The following is a 17519-nucleotide window of genomic DNA, read 5'->3' as shown; positions in this document are numbered from 1 at the left end:
TTCAGTAACTCTCCCTCATCCTCCATCCTCAGTTCTCCTTCCCCGTGGGCTTTTCCTTCTGACTCCACAGACTGCAAAGTGCTAAGTGCTCTTTGAATGATTCTGCATTTACTCATAAGTGACTTATTTTGAAACACTATTAAATGTATTTCCAAAGGAGCTATCTGGAAACTTTATTGGCTTATTTGGGAGAGGAAAGGCGGTCTGTGGATATTGAGCTAGTAAATCTAACTGTGGTACTAATTTACAGAACTGCTTCTCTTCCTCCTCTTCTCTACCTCTCCCTGTAACACAAAAATCCCTTTTCAGACATTAGTAAACAGAACACTGGTTCATCTCCACCGGAATTCTGAATTATAGTGATAATATCCATAAGGAAAATAGTTTAGGTTGCTAGCACTATTTGCAATCACTTCATGTTCCAAATCCTGCCTCCTGATATTCATGGATGTTGAACAAACCCCTCATGAGAACAGTGAAGAAAGGCCTGTCCAGATGTATCAGGATGGGGTGTTTCCGTCACACTTTCCTCACTATATATATATGGAAATCTTTAAGCCTGTGTAATACCAGCCGAAGAGTCTTGCTCCAGATGCTTCAATTCAAAGTAGGGCTTTGCTGTGACCTCAGATTTAAAGAAAACTCTAGTACAGTTTCAATTATCTGTGCCTTCTTGTCACAAAAGGTATTCACCAAAGACATGTCTCTTTAACAATCTCAATGTAAACTGTGCAGTTTTTACTACTTTGCCATTGAGAATGAATACTATATGGCAAAGTTACATGAAAGATTGATACATATGTGGGTTTTAGGAGTTTCTCTGATTCTAATCCAGTGTCAGTGGTAACTTAGGTAGTACAACAGAGAAGATGTGTAACTGTGAAGCCACACGTGTAGCTGCTAAATACTGTGATTTTTACAGAGAAAACGGGGATGTTTTACCAAAAAACAGTAGACACCAAATTTTATCTGCTGTTTACTAGGGTGGAGAGTCCAAATCAGTAGGAATAGTGGAAATATTCTGATTATGAAAATAAAGCTTATCCTTATTTATTCTAACTATTATCACCCTGTATTCATTTTTAACCCCATGTTTTAAAAAATTTTAACATGATCAAATATTTAAAGCTATTCATTAGAATATAAGAAATAGTGTATTAGCTATTAAAAATCATTTACATTGCTGTAGTTTTTCAAAGTACTTTTATGTACATACCTCTTCTGAGCAGATACCTGAGAACTGTATTAAAAAGGAGAAAATAAAAATCTTAGGATTTCAAATAAGGTAAAATCACTACAGTTCTTTTTTTGGCAAGTTTCAAGATTAGCTCTGTTGGATGCTGTATAATTAGAAGGCATTTAATTAAACAAAATGTAACTGTTAACTATATTTGGAAGTCAGTTTTGGGTCTTAACTACCTAATAAATAATTGTTAAGCTACCTGTATGTAAAAGAATTGCTCTTTGATGATGAAGAAACAGGAAAAGTATATTACATTTGGGGAGACCATGTCATCCTCATATTGACTATAAAAATACTTATACAGAGGCTAAAGGTTTCTTTGTACTCACCCCCTTATAAAGTTAAATCCATGTGCACAGACCAAGAGGTTTCCATAGGCATCAACTTTCAAAAGATTTCCATATAGTGTATCAAAAACAAGTCCCCTGTGTGAAAATGAAGACATCATTAGTAACGCAAATACAGGCAATAATCTTATGTAGTATGTTACTCAACCAGCATGAACCAACTCTATGTTATTCAAGCTTTATGGCAACTCAAGTATGTCCCAAAACAATATAACCCTAGAGGTTAAAGTGAATGAATTAAATTTTAAAAATGAATCCCACGGCAACTAAAAACTATTAACTCTGTCCAGATAAATAATCACAACTGTTTTCTGTAAGGAATAAGAGCTTAATCAAACAAGGTGTAAACTATAATTTCTCAATACAGCTGGTTCCATTCTAAAACAGTTTTTTCATTTTCCTGGACAGCTGAGCTGGATTGTATTTCCCTCTATCAGATGCTGTATATGGAACATATTTGATGATGGCATCTCAAATAAATCAATATCCTCTTTCTTAAACTTAAATGCAAACTACCAGAAAGCTCCCGATTATCAAATTAATTGTATTAGCAAAATGTGTGACTGTTCTCCAACAACCTAAGGTAGGAGCATCTGTCACTGATTACTGCCTAGCAGTTTTAAAATGCCTTTTCTTATCCACATGTGGACCTTCTTCAATAACAATAAACTAAGTTCAATTCAAGAACACAAAAAATATGGTGTACATGAAAGTCCTTGTATTTTAGATCAACACCACCCCTCCCCCTCAAAAAAAAAAAAACTCCCACAAAATACCTTTTTATTTTTATGTCAGGGATGAATTTGGAATTATTGATTTTGGGGATAGAGAAAGGGGTCTTAATCCAAAAAAAATCTTGAAAAATTACCTGGTTGGGAATGTAGAATCATAAGCAAAGCTGAGCAGCTCCTGAGGATAGCCAATAGAAACTAATCTCTCCACAGTAAGCTCAAAGCCAAGGGACTCATACTCCGGGGACTTGTACACTGCACAATTAAAATAGAAGGCAAATGAATGAATTTCTACTCTTTCCCATTTCTCCTTGTCCTGAATATGCCATTTTTCTTCTTTTCCCTCAAATTCCATGTTTTGTGCTGCCCCGAGTAATCACAGAACTCAGCTGTTAGTCTGTGGAAATATGTCACATTACATATAGTAAGAGCAGCAGCAACAGATAAATTATCAGACATTTCAGAATAGTTCCTCCATTCCAAGAAACTTAATCTACACATTTTTTCCCTCTTTATCTATTTTTTCATAGCCACAATCTAAAGGGAGGGGGAAAAACTAACATGCACAGCTGTCACATTAACCATGAGAATATAAGTAAATAGAAAACTAGGTAGAGAAGTCTATATATGTTGAAGGCGTCACTGATGTGCGTAACTGATGTAGGAATCCTTCAAATGAGCGTTGTGTTTGTTTGTTTTTTAAGTATTTTTGGAATTCCTATTTGGCTTGGTAGTTGCTCTATATTCTTTCTTCAGTCAGCGTAATTCTATAATATTTGTCAGGATTAACTTATCAGCACTAACAATATTATACCAATCAAAATTGCATTTTACAAGTTGTTACTGCAAAAATCAACCATCAAAAGACATGTCTGAGACAACTAGGAAAATCTTGATGTGAACTGGGAACTTGACATTAAAGAATTATGATTCATTTTATTAGACGTGATTATTAAAGAACTGGGATGTGCAAGTGTATGTATAAAATACACACACACACACACACACACACACACACACACACACACACACCCTTATTTGCCAAAGAAGCATACTATTTGTTATAGGTGAAATAAAATGAACTTTGGAATATGGGGGTTTCTCTCTTCTAGTGTGTATGTCTGAAATTTTCTATAATGAAAAAACTTTTCAGACTCATCATTGCAGTTCAGCATAAAAAATTTGTTGCTCCTTTAATGAGGCTAATTACAAATGAAATATTTAGGTAAGCATCCTTCCATCATTCTCTAGGAATGGGTAAGCCATATTAAAATAATAAAAATTTTAAAAAGACCTGCAATCTTGCTAAATGCCCTACAAGGTCAAAAAACTCCATTCTATTCTTGCAGTCTGGTAATCATGCAACCATTTTTATTACATTAATATAGGTCTCCTATCTATGACTAACATACAACCTATGGCTCAAACTGATCTTTTTCATTGCAATTAGTCTGCTTATCCAAGTTAATGCAATATTTTAATGAGTACGATTAAACTTTCCCTTTCCAAAAGCAATCTTTAGAATATTTCTGAAAATACATAAAAGAAACCAATAAAACTGGTTGCCTCCACAGAAAGGCAATGAACGGCCAAGCAAGGAAGAAGGCTGTCATATACCTTCTTTTGTACCTTTAAAATTTGTAACATAGTAATGTATTTATCTATCTTTTTAAATTAAACTGAAAAATTTTTAAAGGTGAACATTCAAAAAGTACTTTAATAAACATTTGTCGTATTTTAAAAGCCCACAATTTTTAAAGTCCTTTGGGAGATGCTTGAATCTCATCAGAATAATGCGCCCCAAAAAGAGCTGTTGTTTCTTTTTTTGTCTCAGGGTAATAATAATTTAATGCTAATGCTAACCCCAAATAACATTTTCAAAGCTGGCTATATTTTTTCCCTCCCTTCAATTCTAGCCCCATCCTCACCCGTCACTTCCAAAAAACTTTTTGAAGCCTCAAGTGTGGAATTTTTAAATCTAGATGATACACACTGTGGTAAAATAAGTGTTATATATTCATTCACACACACTAAAGAGTAAGAGCAGGTGTATTATCATAAAAGCAGGAAAGCATGGTATCCACTGATGTCAGTTTCAATTATTTTGAGAATATAAAATAACATCTCACACCCCACCTAGTGCTTCCACTCCAATTGAAAGTAAATAACATTTTAACAATATTTTCATAAAACAAAAATTACTTCTCAATCCTACAAAGCCCCACTTATTTCAAACAATAATTAATGAAACAAAATTCCACTACACCTAATTTGGATCATCCATTGACTCTTATATGATTTGACCCATATAAAGTGTTTTCAATTATTAATTTTTCAGGATAATTTGCTGGATATGCCTTGAGAATAGGAGACAAAAAACAGGCTAACTCCTAAATGACCAATTTTCCCTCGTTAGAGAATCAGGTAATCACAGAGTGATGGAGTAATGGTGATTTAAAAGCTATGTCTATGAGACACTTCAGATTGAAACCCAAATCAATTTCAGAATTTTTAGTGCAAAAAACAAATAAAGGAGGTGAAAAATCTCAAATCCCCATTTTGCCAGAACAAACCCTAGAAGGGCAGAAAACAAAACACTATGCACTTGCCACACTGTATTTATTCCAGGGCAGAGCTCTCGGGGGTTCAACTAAGGTGACCTTCTAAAAATCCCACCTACAGAAATAAATACTTGAAATAAGTACTTGAATTTACACTACTTCCCAAAAATATGATGTATTTCCCCCATTTGTTGATCTGCAGTTATATAGCAAGTACAAACATCAGTTGAAGCCAGAATTTAGGTGCCCCCAAGTCTCATCAAAGTTCTTTGTATATGGGTAGATTACACTCCTACTGTTAAAAATGAATTTCTAGATTACATAGTCCATCAAAACTTAAGCTTGGGAGTTGAAACTCACTACTTTTCCTCCAATTTCTTTCATCTAGTCCAAAATAAATGGCTCTAGTCACAGGTGGGAATGGATTTAGCAAAGAGTCCAAGCTCCACTTTGGCAACACTACCCTTGTCACTAAGCTCTATATTAATCAGTAAGAACTACAAGCTATTGACATTTTCTCATAAGCTTCCCGGATAATTATTTCAGTAACACGAACTCCCAGGTCATTAAATCATCTGCTAGAGAGCCATGCAGTACAACCAGGGATGCAGAAGTAGAACTGCAGCTGCACAGAGCGCAAGTTTACATGTTTTGTTCTAAGCGCCCCCGGGAATAATCACAGTTTGTTCTGACCTAGTACCAAAAACGACCGTTTCCTGAAGCTATATAGTTCCACGTATAAAAAATAAGCAAATAAATAATAAATAAATAAAAATTCCTTTTTTAAACAACCAGGCCCTTCGAAGCCAGTCTTGACATGCAGGGAACCACACATGTCACCTCAGACTGTAGAGCTCTATGCCTCTCCAAAACTGCAAAGGCTTTAATTTCAATTTCTCTCACCAACTGGCCAGTAAATAATGCATAGTTTCAAGCTTGATTCTTACAACTGACTTTCCAAAACAAAGCCAGTAGCTTCAGAGTAAACACAACCTCAAACACGCACTGCTTATTCCTTCCTTGAGAAAGTCCTCAGGACTATCTTAGTTTAGTCAATATCCAAAGACAAAGGAAAAAGTTATATTAAGGGCCCGAGTCCAAAAAAGAAGACTGCTTCAGCCACTAGGGCAGCACACAGTGTTCTCAGGTTACGTAACTGGCCTATAAAGAGAACAACCAAAGCTTTGAAAGCTGAAGCTACTGAGAGTCTTTAAAGATATTCTTTACTCCATCATCTGCAAGGCACAACAGCTCTTCAAAAAATATCAACTGCATGTTGTGGGGATGAAAGTTGTGGGCTCTGTTCTGAGATGACACTCATACAAGATAGAATTTAGGTTAGAGGAGACAGTGCCTCTGGAATGAGCCAAAAAGTTTCTGCAGGGAAGTCTGATGTTCTCATGCACTTTTTACCTTTGCCACCAAGATACACACTATGGTAGTGGTTAATAGATTTTAGAAAAAGAAAGGGCAAAGCTCTACAGAGGTTCCAGCCTAGCGGTGCTGCTGCTAAAATGAGAACTCACATGAGGCAGACGCAGGTGCAGCTTGTGTCACTCCAGTCTCGAAGGAGTTACACTGGCTCTCCTGTTAAAAAAACAAAACAAAGCGGGGCTTCTGGTCAAGATGGCGAAGTAGGGAAATGCTGTATTTGCCTTCTCTCACCAACACATCAAAATTACAACTAATCTACAGAAAAGCCATCATTGAGAATCGCCTGAAGTCTAGCCAAACACAAGTCCTGTAACTAAGGATATAAAGAAGCCACGATGAGACTGCTGAAAAACAGAAAAGAAAAAGAAAGAGAGAAAGGGACTATGTTGCCGCTGATTAGAATTTTTTTTTTTTTTTTTAAAGCAACAAAACAAAAACTGGTTTTAAAACTGTTGTGATAGGTTGGAATAGAGGCACCATTTGGAAGTTGGTATTTATAGGAGTTACTGCCCTATTTAGAACCCTCTGACCATCACTAAAATTCATCTAATTGGCCATAACAAAGCCTAAGTACCGCACATTATTTACTTTCCTGGAACCCTTAGCCTGGAATTATAAGCCAAATCTGATCCTGAAATGTTAAGTCAAAAGAAAAAAACAAATATTATTTTCTTCAGTTTATTTCCTCTAGCATATTTCAGGTTTATATGATAGAAACTGAATGAGCTGATAAAGTGTTTAAAATTGAACTATAGTAAGTGAAACCGACTAATCAAGATTACAAAAAACCAGAGCAGTCTCATCTTACTTATAAGTACCCATTTAAAGTAAATCTACCTGTCCCTAAGTACTTACTTTTCTACCTTTCCAATATTTAAATTTGTCATCTTGATATAGACAAAAACCAACTTCATGCTGCTAAAAATCTAACCAGATGTCTAAATGTGGAATAGAAGAAATTTTTTTATTTTGATTCTGTCAAGTGGCTATTTGCCCTTGGTAAGGTGAGTCATGTTATTCTACTTTCATAAATGAAAGAAACTACCCAGTCTAGTAAAACAACTGACTTAAAGATAAATGAAGACATGCATTATTTTAACATTTCCCCTACAGACATTTAGGCTTTTGAAAACATATGGTTAGGATTTCCAGTCAAGATGGTGGAGTAGCTGTGCTTACCTCCTTTCACGATCATATCAAAATTACAACTAAACCATCATTGAGAATCGCCTGAAGTCTAGCTGAACCAAAGCCCTACAACTAAAGACACACAGAAGTAGCCACCTCAAGACTGGTAGGAGGGGCCAAGACGTGGAACAAGCTGGTCCCATACACGTGTGTGACCATTAAAAATAAGGAAGGCTACCTCAGCTGCAGAAGTTACCCCTGGTGGAGTGAGGGGTCCCCGCCCCACACCAGGCTCCCCAAACCAGGGTTCCACTGCTGGGGAGGGAAGTCCCATAACTTCTGGCTGTGCAAATCAGCAGAGATTGTGGCTGAGTGAGCTGGAGCATGGTGGCAGTCCCAGGTGTCCCTGTTAAAGGGTCTGCACACAGACTTACTTGTTGCCAGACACACTCGCTCTGAGCTCCAGCTCTGAAGCAGCAGCCCAAAAGGCACCAGGGAAATACGGAGAGGAAGTGAATTGCCTGGCTTCAGGGCAATGGCTGTAGGGGCAGCTTTCTCCCAGATGGAGGATGTGGCTGAAGCGATTATTTCTTTGTTGAGCCCTCCCCGCCTTCCTGCATGCAGAGGCAGGTAGCCACCATATCTGAGTCTCCATCAACCTGGCTAACACCATTCAGTCACTTTGCCTTGGTGATTCCCTGAGACCCTGCCCCATCCAACTTTTAGCCCTACCCAAGCTGCTCCCAGTGGCTTTTCCATATAAGCAGCTCATGCTGTGGACTTGCCTAAAATATCTCAAAGGTCTACCAAACCCAAATAAGCAGAATCTAGCTTCAGCATGTCCTGTACCTCTGGCCGAGCAGCCCTAAGCCTGGCATGAGAGGAAGCTGGCCTCAGTTTGCGATTGGCCTCTCGAGGCACCTCCAAGCCCAGTGTGGGTGGCGGCCATCTGTAGGTTGTTTTGTGGCTTATGCTAGGTGGCTCTGGGCTGCAGCAAAACTTAGCCTGCAGTCGGTCCCCTCCTACAAGGCCATGGGGCTGGCACGCCTGGTGGCCAGCTTCAGACCCAGCCGGAGCATCACCTGGACTTCTCCAAGGATGACACATCCAAAGGGCAGACTGGGCAGTCACCAGAGCTCTACTAAAGTGAATCCTGCTCTGTAGGGTCAGCCCCTGCACCACAGCCCCTCTACTGTAGTCACAGCCAGTCCTCACAACCAACCAGCTGAGGGTCAATCCCTCCCATTGATGTGCAAACAGCAACCAAGGCTCAACTACAATAGGAGGGCACACAAGGGACATACCTAGAGCACCTGGCTCTGGTGACCTGGGAGACTATGCCACTGGGTCCCTATCTACTAAATAAGGTCACTCTACTAAGACCAGGAGACATAGCAGCTCTACCAATTACATAGAAACAAACACAGGGAGGCAGCCAAAATGGGGAGACAAAGAAACATGCCCCAAATAAAAGAACAGAACAAAGTTCCAGAAAAAGAACTAAACAAAATAAAGACAAGCCATCTACCAGATACAGAGTTCAAAACACTGGTTATAAGGATGCTCAATGATCTCAGTGAGAACTTCAGCAAAGAGATACAAAACATAAAAATGGAGACAGAGGGCAGCCGGATGGCTCAGTTGGTTAGAGCATGAGCTCTGAACAACAGGGTTGCTGGTTCGATTCCCACACAGGCCAGTGAGCTGTGCCCTCTACAACTAGATTGAAGACACCAAGCTACCGCTGAACTTCCGGAGGGGCAGCTGATGGCTCAGTTGGTTAGAGCGCGAGCCCTCAACAACAAGGTTGCCAGCTCAATTCCTGCCTGGGATGGTGGGCTGGGCCCCCTGCAACTAAAGATTGAAAACAGCGACTGGACTTGGAGCTGAGCTGCGCTCTCCACAACAAGATTGAAGGACAACAACTTAGAGCTGATGGGCCCTGGAGAAACACACTGTTCCCCAATATTCCCCAATAAAAACAAAATGGAGACAGAAAACATAAAAAAGAACCAGTCGGAAATAAAGAATACAATAACTGAAATGGAGAATACATTAGAGGGAATCAAATGTAGATAAGTGAAGCAGAGGATCAAATCAGCAATTTAGAAGATAAGGTAGCAGAAAACACCCAATCAGAACAGCAAAAAGAAAAAAGAATCCAAACAACTGAGAATAGTTTAAGGGGTCTCTGGGACAACATCAACCGTACCACAACATTCTCATCACAGGGGTACCAGAAGGAGAAGAGAGACAGAGCAAAGAATTGAAAAATTTGAAGAACTAATGACAGAAAACTTCCCTACTCTGGTGAAGGAACTAAATATACAAGCCCAGGAAATGCAGAGTCCCAAATGAGATGAACCCAAACAGGCCCACACCAAGACACATCATAATTAAAATGCCAAAAGTTAAAGACAAAGAATCTTAAAAACATCAAGATAAATGCAGTTAGTTACCTACAAGGGAGATCCCATAAGACTACCAGCTGATTTTTCAGCAGCTGGCAGAAAATATTCAAAGTGATGAAAAGGACCTACAATCAAGATTACTGTACCCAACAAAGCTATCATTTAGAATCAAAGGACAGATAAAAAGCTACCCAGACAAGAAAAAGCTAAGGGAATTCATCACCACCAAACCAAGGATTAGAGGGTCATCTTTAAGGCAAAAAAAAAAAAGAAAAAAAAAAAAAGAGAGAGATAAAAAATATGAATAAAATGGCAATAACTACATATCTTTAACTATTATTTTCAATGTAAATGGATTAAATGATCCAATCAAAAGATAGGGCGGCTAAATGGATAAGAAAACAAGCCCCTTACATGTGATGCCTACAAAAGACTCACTTCAGATCAAAAGACACACAGACTGAAAGTAAAGGGATGGGAAAAAGATATTTCATGAAAACGGAAATTAAAAAAAAAAAGCTGGGGAAGTAATACTTTGACAAAATAGACTTTAGACTTTAAAACAAAGGCTATAATGAGACAAAGAAGGACCCAGTAATCACACTTCGGGCATTTATCTGAAGAAACCTAAAACGCTACTTTGAGGGGACATGTGCATACTTATGTTCATTGCAGCATTGTTTACAATGGTCAAGATGTAGAGACAGCCTGGGTGTCCATCAACAGATGAATGGATAAAGAGGAGGTGGTACATATATACAATGGACTATTGCTCAGCCATGGAAGGAATGGGTTTTTGCCATCTGCTGCAGCATGGATGGACCTGGAGGGTATTTTGCTGAGTGGAATAAGTCAGACAGAGAAAAACAGATGCAATGTGATTTTGCTTATATGTGGAATCTAAAGAACAAAATTAACATGGTACTAAATAGAAGAACAGAAATGATTAAATATAATGTCTAAAAGTCCTAAAAACATTACAACTAGGAGAAACCACTACCATCAATCACTATGAAGCTCAAAAATCCAACCCAACCATCCAAGAATAGTTATTTGCTTTTATGCTATAAATGTGATCAACATCAACGCTCTATACTTATTTAGGCTATGCAATGTTGGTTCTCTGAGACTATAGAACATCTTCACTAAGGAAATTTTAAATAAAATCTTTCCAATTCTCATATAAACAGGTATCAGAAAACTTTTCCACTTTCCAAAACTATTTGAAAACCCTAACACAATTCAAAAATTGTATCTCTAATCCAAGACATCATAAAAGATCTATAAAAAGATACTGAAAATTAAAAAAAATATTTCAATTTTAATTTACTTAAAACACAAAAGCAAGATACCACGCAACACTTTCAGTAATATAAAATAAAACCAACTCCTAAATGGCTAGATATGTAAACAAGCAGTTTGAAAGACTGCCAATTTCAATTCATTGCAAAAACACAATTAAATGGTAATTAAGAGATTTGTTTTAAAATATTACTAAGAATATTAGAAGAATGCATATTTTAAAATAAATGAAAAAATTACCTAACTCAAATATTTTTCCCTTTGAGATCTTGTACACCATTAGGAACTTGTATTTTAGAGTACTGTTTTCAATTTAAAACAGGAAAACTGAAAATTATTCAGATAACTTCAAAAATCCTCTTTGACCAAATAAAAAAATTGAAATAGCTAATATGTAATTTTTTCCCCTCAAAATAAGAACAAACCATTGTGCTCAATTGCCTGTACTACGTTAGAGTAATGCAAGAAACATATGGATGCCTACTGGGTACCAGGTACAGTTGGCCCTCCAGATCCACAGATTTTGCATATGCAAATTCAACAAAACACAGATTGAAAAATAATTTGGAAATAACAAAAAAATCCCAGAAAGTGTCAAAAAGCAAAACTTGAATTTGCCACATGCCAAGCACTACACTAAATCCATGAGAATGAAGTGATGTGTAGGTATATCCTGCTGCAGCCTGTATACAAATACAGGTTATATGCAAACACTATGCCACTTTATCTAAGGGACTTGAGCATCTTCTGATTTTGGTATCCAAGGGGGTTCCTGGAATCAGTCCCTTGCAGATACCAAGAGACAACTGTGCTAGATGCTGAGGACACGAAACAACTCATGGTCCTTGGCCTGAAGGAACTCGTAGTACACTACAGAGATATAAAATTAGACATTTATAATAAATTTTAGAAGATCAATAACATAATGTGACTAAGAAGATATAGAGGGACAGAAAAGGGATCAATTAACCCCATCCAGGACGTCTTCTTAAAACCATGTATGATTTATTCAGGGTTATACAGACAATTCATTCTATAACCAGTATCTCAAAGTACTAATACAAAGTTTACAAAACAAACTTTCTGAGATTCATATTCAGGCAATTTGTTCCAAATGCCTGTATCAGGGTCAGAGGGAAGTAGCTACTCGGCTGTAGCTGACATCCCTGTGGGAATGAGAGCCAAATGTTGTCACCTGAGTGACAACAGCCAGCCTAGATTGTTACCTATAATCTCCCAATTTTGAACTACTGACTCAATTTTTAAAACTAACAAAATATATTTGAGCCAAACTACAGTCTGTGGTCTGAGTTAGGTCTATGGACCAACTGGTGTGCAACCTCTAGTGTATACGTTAGGTCAAATGCTTCCACATAAGTTCTCCCACCTAACTGAAATGTTTTGACTGTTCTCTTCAATGAGTCTTTAAAAAGTAAGTAAAATTTAGGTACTTAATGAATTGGAAATCCAGGTGGCAATAAATTCATTCTTCAATAACCACAGAGTACACATTAATAATGTTATTCTACTTATCTCAAGGGAAAATTGAGGAGGCGGATAAAAAACAGGAAATAAAGGAAACTTTATGTAGTTTGGTCCCCTACCACAAAACCATAATAATGGCAAAGTCTGACAATTAAGTTCATATATTTGCCACCGTGCGCTTACATTGGCAGCACTGTGCAAACAGCTCAGTAAGGTTTCATAACCTTGGTATATCAGTGTCTCACAGCTGTGTGCGTGTCGAAGTGTGGCGGTGTCTTGCTGAGTGGCGTTCATTATTGTTGTTGCGTGTTTTTGTGTGCCGTCGTGAGAATGTCTGAGCTTGAATTAGAGCAATGAACAAACATTAAATTTCTTGTTAAATTTGGCAAGAGTAGAAGTGAAATCAGAGACATGTTAGTCCAAGTTTATAGGGATAATGCCATGAAGAAAACGGCAGTGAACAAATGGATTAAACGTTTTCCTGAGGGAAGAGAATGTGTCACTGAAGAGAGGTCAGGGCGGCCAGTAACGAGCAGTACTGCCGAAAACATTGCAAAAAATCATCAAATTATGCGTCAAAATAGTCAACTGACTGTGAGAAGCACAGGAGACCAAGTAAACATCAATAGAGAAACAGACAGGAAAATCTTAACTGAAAATCTTGGCATGAGAAAGGTGTGTGCAAAAATGGTCCCAAAGGAGCTCACCAATGAACAAAAGCAAAGGAGAGTTGAAGTTTGCTAAGACCTTTTGGAGAGGCAAGATGAAGTTTTGGACTGTGTGACCACTAGAGATGAAACATGGGTGTACCAATACAACACTGAAACAAAGTGTCAAAAGTGCACAATTGGATGTCAGCCAATTCTCCTCGTCCAAAAAAGTTCCGTCAGTCCAAATCAAGAGTCAAACGAAGTTGTTAACCTTTTTTGATATTAAAGGGATTATTCATTATGAATTTGTACCAACTGGACAAACAGTTAACCAAGTTTACTATCTGGAAGTGCTGAAAAGGCTGTGTGAAAGTTAGATGAGAACGACCTGAACTTTTCGCCAACAATTCATGGCTCTTGCATCACGACAATGCACCAGCTCACACGGCACTGTCTGTGAGGGAGTCTTGAGCCAGTAAACAAATAACTGTATTGGAACACCCTCCCTACTCACCTGATCTGGCCCCCAATGACTTCTTTCTTTACCCAAAGATAAAGGAAATATTGAAAGGAAGACATTTTGATGACATTCAGGACACCAAGGGTAATACGCCAACAGCTCTGATGGCCATTCCAGAAAGAGTTCCAAAATTGCTTTGAAGAGTGGACTAGGCACTGGCATCAGTGCATAGCTTCCCAAGGGGAGTACTTTGAAGGTGACCATAGTGATATTCAGCAATGAGGTATATAGCACTTTTTCTAGGATGAGTTCACGAACTTAAATGTCAGACCTCGTATGCCATAACAATTGTAATTATCTGAATTTGTTTCCTTCGCACTACTGTCAAACCAAACAAATATCCCAATAATTGAAAAGAATCACAATCACCTCATCATCATCTGCCAGGTAACCAATTATTAGAGTTCCATGACCCAGCAGGTTTTATCCATAAGGTTTAACCTAAATCTTTGCTATGTAGCTTGATTTCATTATCATTTGTCCTCTTAGTGGCCATTTCATGATAAAGCAAACATTTAGAGAACATGGAAGCAGACCAGAGATAATGAAACAAAGGTTGCTATTATGTTAAGGCTATTTTGAAAACAAGTTTATCCGTGTTGAAAATAGCCCATGATGTTTTAAAAAATTATTTATTTTAGTGATTTCACTGATGCCATTAATAATATTGTGTTATGTGCTGTTGAGTCAGCGCCAGCTCCTGGCAACCTATGAATGAGTGATGTCCACAGTGTCCTGTCCTCAACAGCCTTGCTCAGCTCTTGTAGACTCCTGCCTATGGCTTCTTTTATGGAGTCAATCCATCTCATATTTGGTCTTCCTCTTTTCCTGCTGCCTTCTATTATTGTCTATTTTTCACAATATTATTGGCTTTTCCAAAGAACCCTGCCTCCTCGTGATGTGCCCAAAGTAGGACAGCTTCAGTTTTGTCATTTTTGCCTCTAGTGATGTTTCAGGCTTAATCTGCTCTAGGACTCACTTGTTTGTCTTTCTGGAGGCCAAGTGTATCTACAGAACTCTCTTCCAACGCCATATTTCAAATGAATCAATTTTTTTCCTCACATCAACTTTTGTGTCTGTACATAGTACAGGCGTACCTTGGAGATATTGTGAATTTGGTTCTAGGCCACCGAAACAAAGCAAGTATTGCAATAAAGTGAGTTGTAATCTTTTTGCTGATGGAGGGTCTTGCCTTCAATTTGTAAAACACCACAACATCTGTAAAGCGCAATAAAACAACATGCAATAAAATGAATTATGTCTATAATCCATAATATGAGGGTGTGGATTTACTTAGCCTTGGTCTCTAATGACACATCTTTGCTCTTAAGGAGCAAAGAATCTTTCCTAATTCTTCCACTGTTGCTGTCCTTCTGAGTCTCAGCCTCCTCTTTGATTTCTTGGCTGCAGACTCCATTTGAATTGATGACTGAACCAGGGCAAGCATATCTTTTAACAATTTCAATGTCTTCATTGTCTATGTTAAAGCTATGTATTTGTTCTGTAGTCATTATTTTTACATGACATTTATTCACAAAAAACATGCGGCTTACATTTGGATGCTTTTATGATTGGCAATGGAATACAGGAATTACAAATACTGGTAATTGATTATTTCTTTCACTCACCATGTAAGGGAGGAGATGGAATTGGGTTTTATTAAGCAATCCCCTCCCCTCCCCCAAATCAATACACAACTCTTATTGCATCTTTAAAATATCACAAATAAGTCTGAGGAAATCACTCGACATCTTGGCACTTCTGTAGCTGGACAACTTAGATCTTATTCATCAGCCTACTGAACTGTTCCTTTTTCAGAAACATAGATACCATCCAAAAACTTTCTGAGATCCTTGTTTTTCACTGTTGTGGCTTGTTGAATTTGATACAAGTTCAATGTCGTTTCCTTCAAGAATTAACTCATCTTTCTGGGCTTCAGATACTGAACAAGTAACACTTGACCTCATCCGAACCCTGCGGATGTATTTTCCACCCAAGAAATTTCAGATTTCAACAAAAGAACCATTCTCCTGAATAACAACGTTGACGGGGAAGTGAGAACACACAAACCTCATCTTGTAACAGAAGCCCAACGTAACACCCTTGATCGTGTTCTGTCCATGACTATAGGTAGGGTGCACAGTAGCCAGCTCGTTTCTATCTTCCCACCATTTGTCAACCCAGAGCCTCTTCTTTTTCTTTTCAAGGTGACTGAGTTCTACACTTATGCGACTGAAGTCCCTTCACAGGGTGCCACTGGGGCCCTTCACAATAACTGTGGTCCCTTCAGAGCGATGTCAGCATTTTCTGGACTGTCCATAGTCTGATTGCTGAGAATAATCTTCATCCTCACAGTAGATGCGGCAAAGAGCTAGTAAGCAATCTTTTAAATTTTCTAATTTTCTAGCAACAAACCACATACTATTGCAATTCAGAGAGAGAAATGTAAAATTAGTGAAAACCCTAACTGGGATACAGAAATGACATAAAGGTAATCAAAGCTTGGAAATTACGTGTAGTCTTACGTATATAAAATAGAGCTGCCTAAAAGTGTGCGTATGTACACTGTGTGTGTGTATGCATTACTGATATAACACAAATATATATCCAAAAATAAGACTTGAGGGTATTTCTCTCAACTAATATAAAGAATTTTTATCCACAATATAACACATTACAGTATTATTTCTTTTTAAACTCTTTCTTAACAAAAGAGAAATCACCTCAACATCATGCTTGGTTGCAGAAATAGTACTTTGTTTTCCTGAGGGAAGCAGTGAAAGAAATCCTTGAGTTAAGAAATAGCAATAATAGCCAAAATAGACTATCTCAAATGGAAATGAAAAGACTAAAAGACCTTTAAACTTAAATGCCTTTAAAAAAAAATCACTTCAAAAAAAAGACAACTCACTTCATTGGCATTTCGTTAGCTTCCCACACCTGATTTTTTTATTTAACTTTACTAAGAACTTTTTTGGGGGGCCGGCCCAGTGGCTCAGGCGGTTGGAGCTCCGTGCTCCTAACTCTGAAGGCTGCCGGTTAGAAACCCACATGGGCCAGTGGGCTCTCAACCACAAGGTTGCCGGTTCGACTCCTGCAAGGGATGGTGGGCTCGCCCCCTGCAACTAGCAATGGCAACTGGACCTGGAGCTGAGCTGCGCCCTACACAACTAAGACTGAAAGGACAACAACTTGAAGCTGAATGGCACCCTCCACAACTAAGATTGAAAGGACAACAACTTGACTTGGAAAAAAGTCCTGGAAGTACACACCTGTTCCCCAATAAAGTCCTGTTCCTCTTCCCCAATAAAAAAAATCTTAAAAAAAATCTTTAGAAAAAAAGAATATTTTTAAATCATACACAAAAGTAGAGAGAATATTAAACCTTTTCACTGTCAATTGATTACAAGTTTGTTCTCCAAAATGTGTCAAAAATCCACAAAAAATAAAAAGTTGATATTTTGACTATTTTATGCATTTACTAATAACATAAAACATATAAAAATTTCCTATCGTTATTCATTCTTGAAAAAACACAAAAATATAGAAAAATGTACATCTGCTTTCCTAAACTTCCTTTCTGGAACACTGACAAGAGATTTTTTATAATTTGAGCTCACGGGGTGGTAGAGTCAAACGCCGCAGTCAGCGGCATGGACATACAGTTCGACTATCTTCGAACGTCACAGCAAGAACGTTAAATGAGC

General features: G+C 37.9%; 1 protein-coding gene and 1 pseudogene across 6 annotated transcripts in view; both read right to left on the bottom strand.

The window, feature by feature from the left end:
* Window positions 1-17519, bottom strand: part of NT5C2 (5'-nucleotidase, cytosolic II) — a 119244-nt gene that overhangs the window by 13626 nt on the left and 88099 nt on the right. For 5 of the 6 annotated variants that reach the window (XM_019725034.3, XM_019725033.3, XM_019725032.3 and 2 more), the window contains 2 exons: window positions 2459-2576; window positions 1573-1668 (listed from right to left, as the gene is read on the bottom strand). In XM_019725034.3, coding sequence (XP_019580593.1) covers window positions 1573-1668; window positions 2459-2576 — 214 coding nt within the window. Of the gene's footprint in view, window positions 1-1572; window positions 1669-2458; window positions 2577-6408; window positions 6470-17519 lie in introns of all 6 variants that reach the window. The other variant, XM_074339117.2, reaches the window with a different exon arrangement.
* LOC148755168 (large ribosomal subunit protein uL6 pseudogene) lies at window positions 15449-17061 on the bottom strand (annotated as a pseudogene).

The sequence above is a fragment of the Rhinolophus sinicus genome, chromosome 15 (assembly GCF_057876585.1).
Source record: "Rhinolophus sinicus isolate RSI-liver-muscle chromosome 15, RSI-T2T, whole genome shotgun sequence".
Classification (NCBI taxonomy): domain Eukaryota; kingdom Metazoa; phylum Chordata; class Mammalia; order Chiroptera; family Rhinolophidae; genus Rhinolophus; species Rhinolophus sinicus.
The sequence above is the reverse complement of the archived record's forward strand: the minus strand, read 5'-3'. Positions and strand labels throughout refer to the sequence as shown.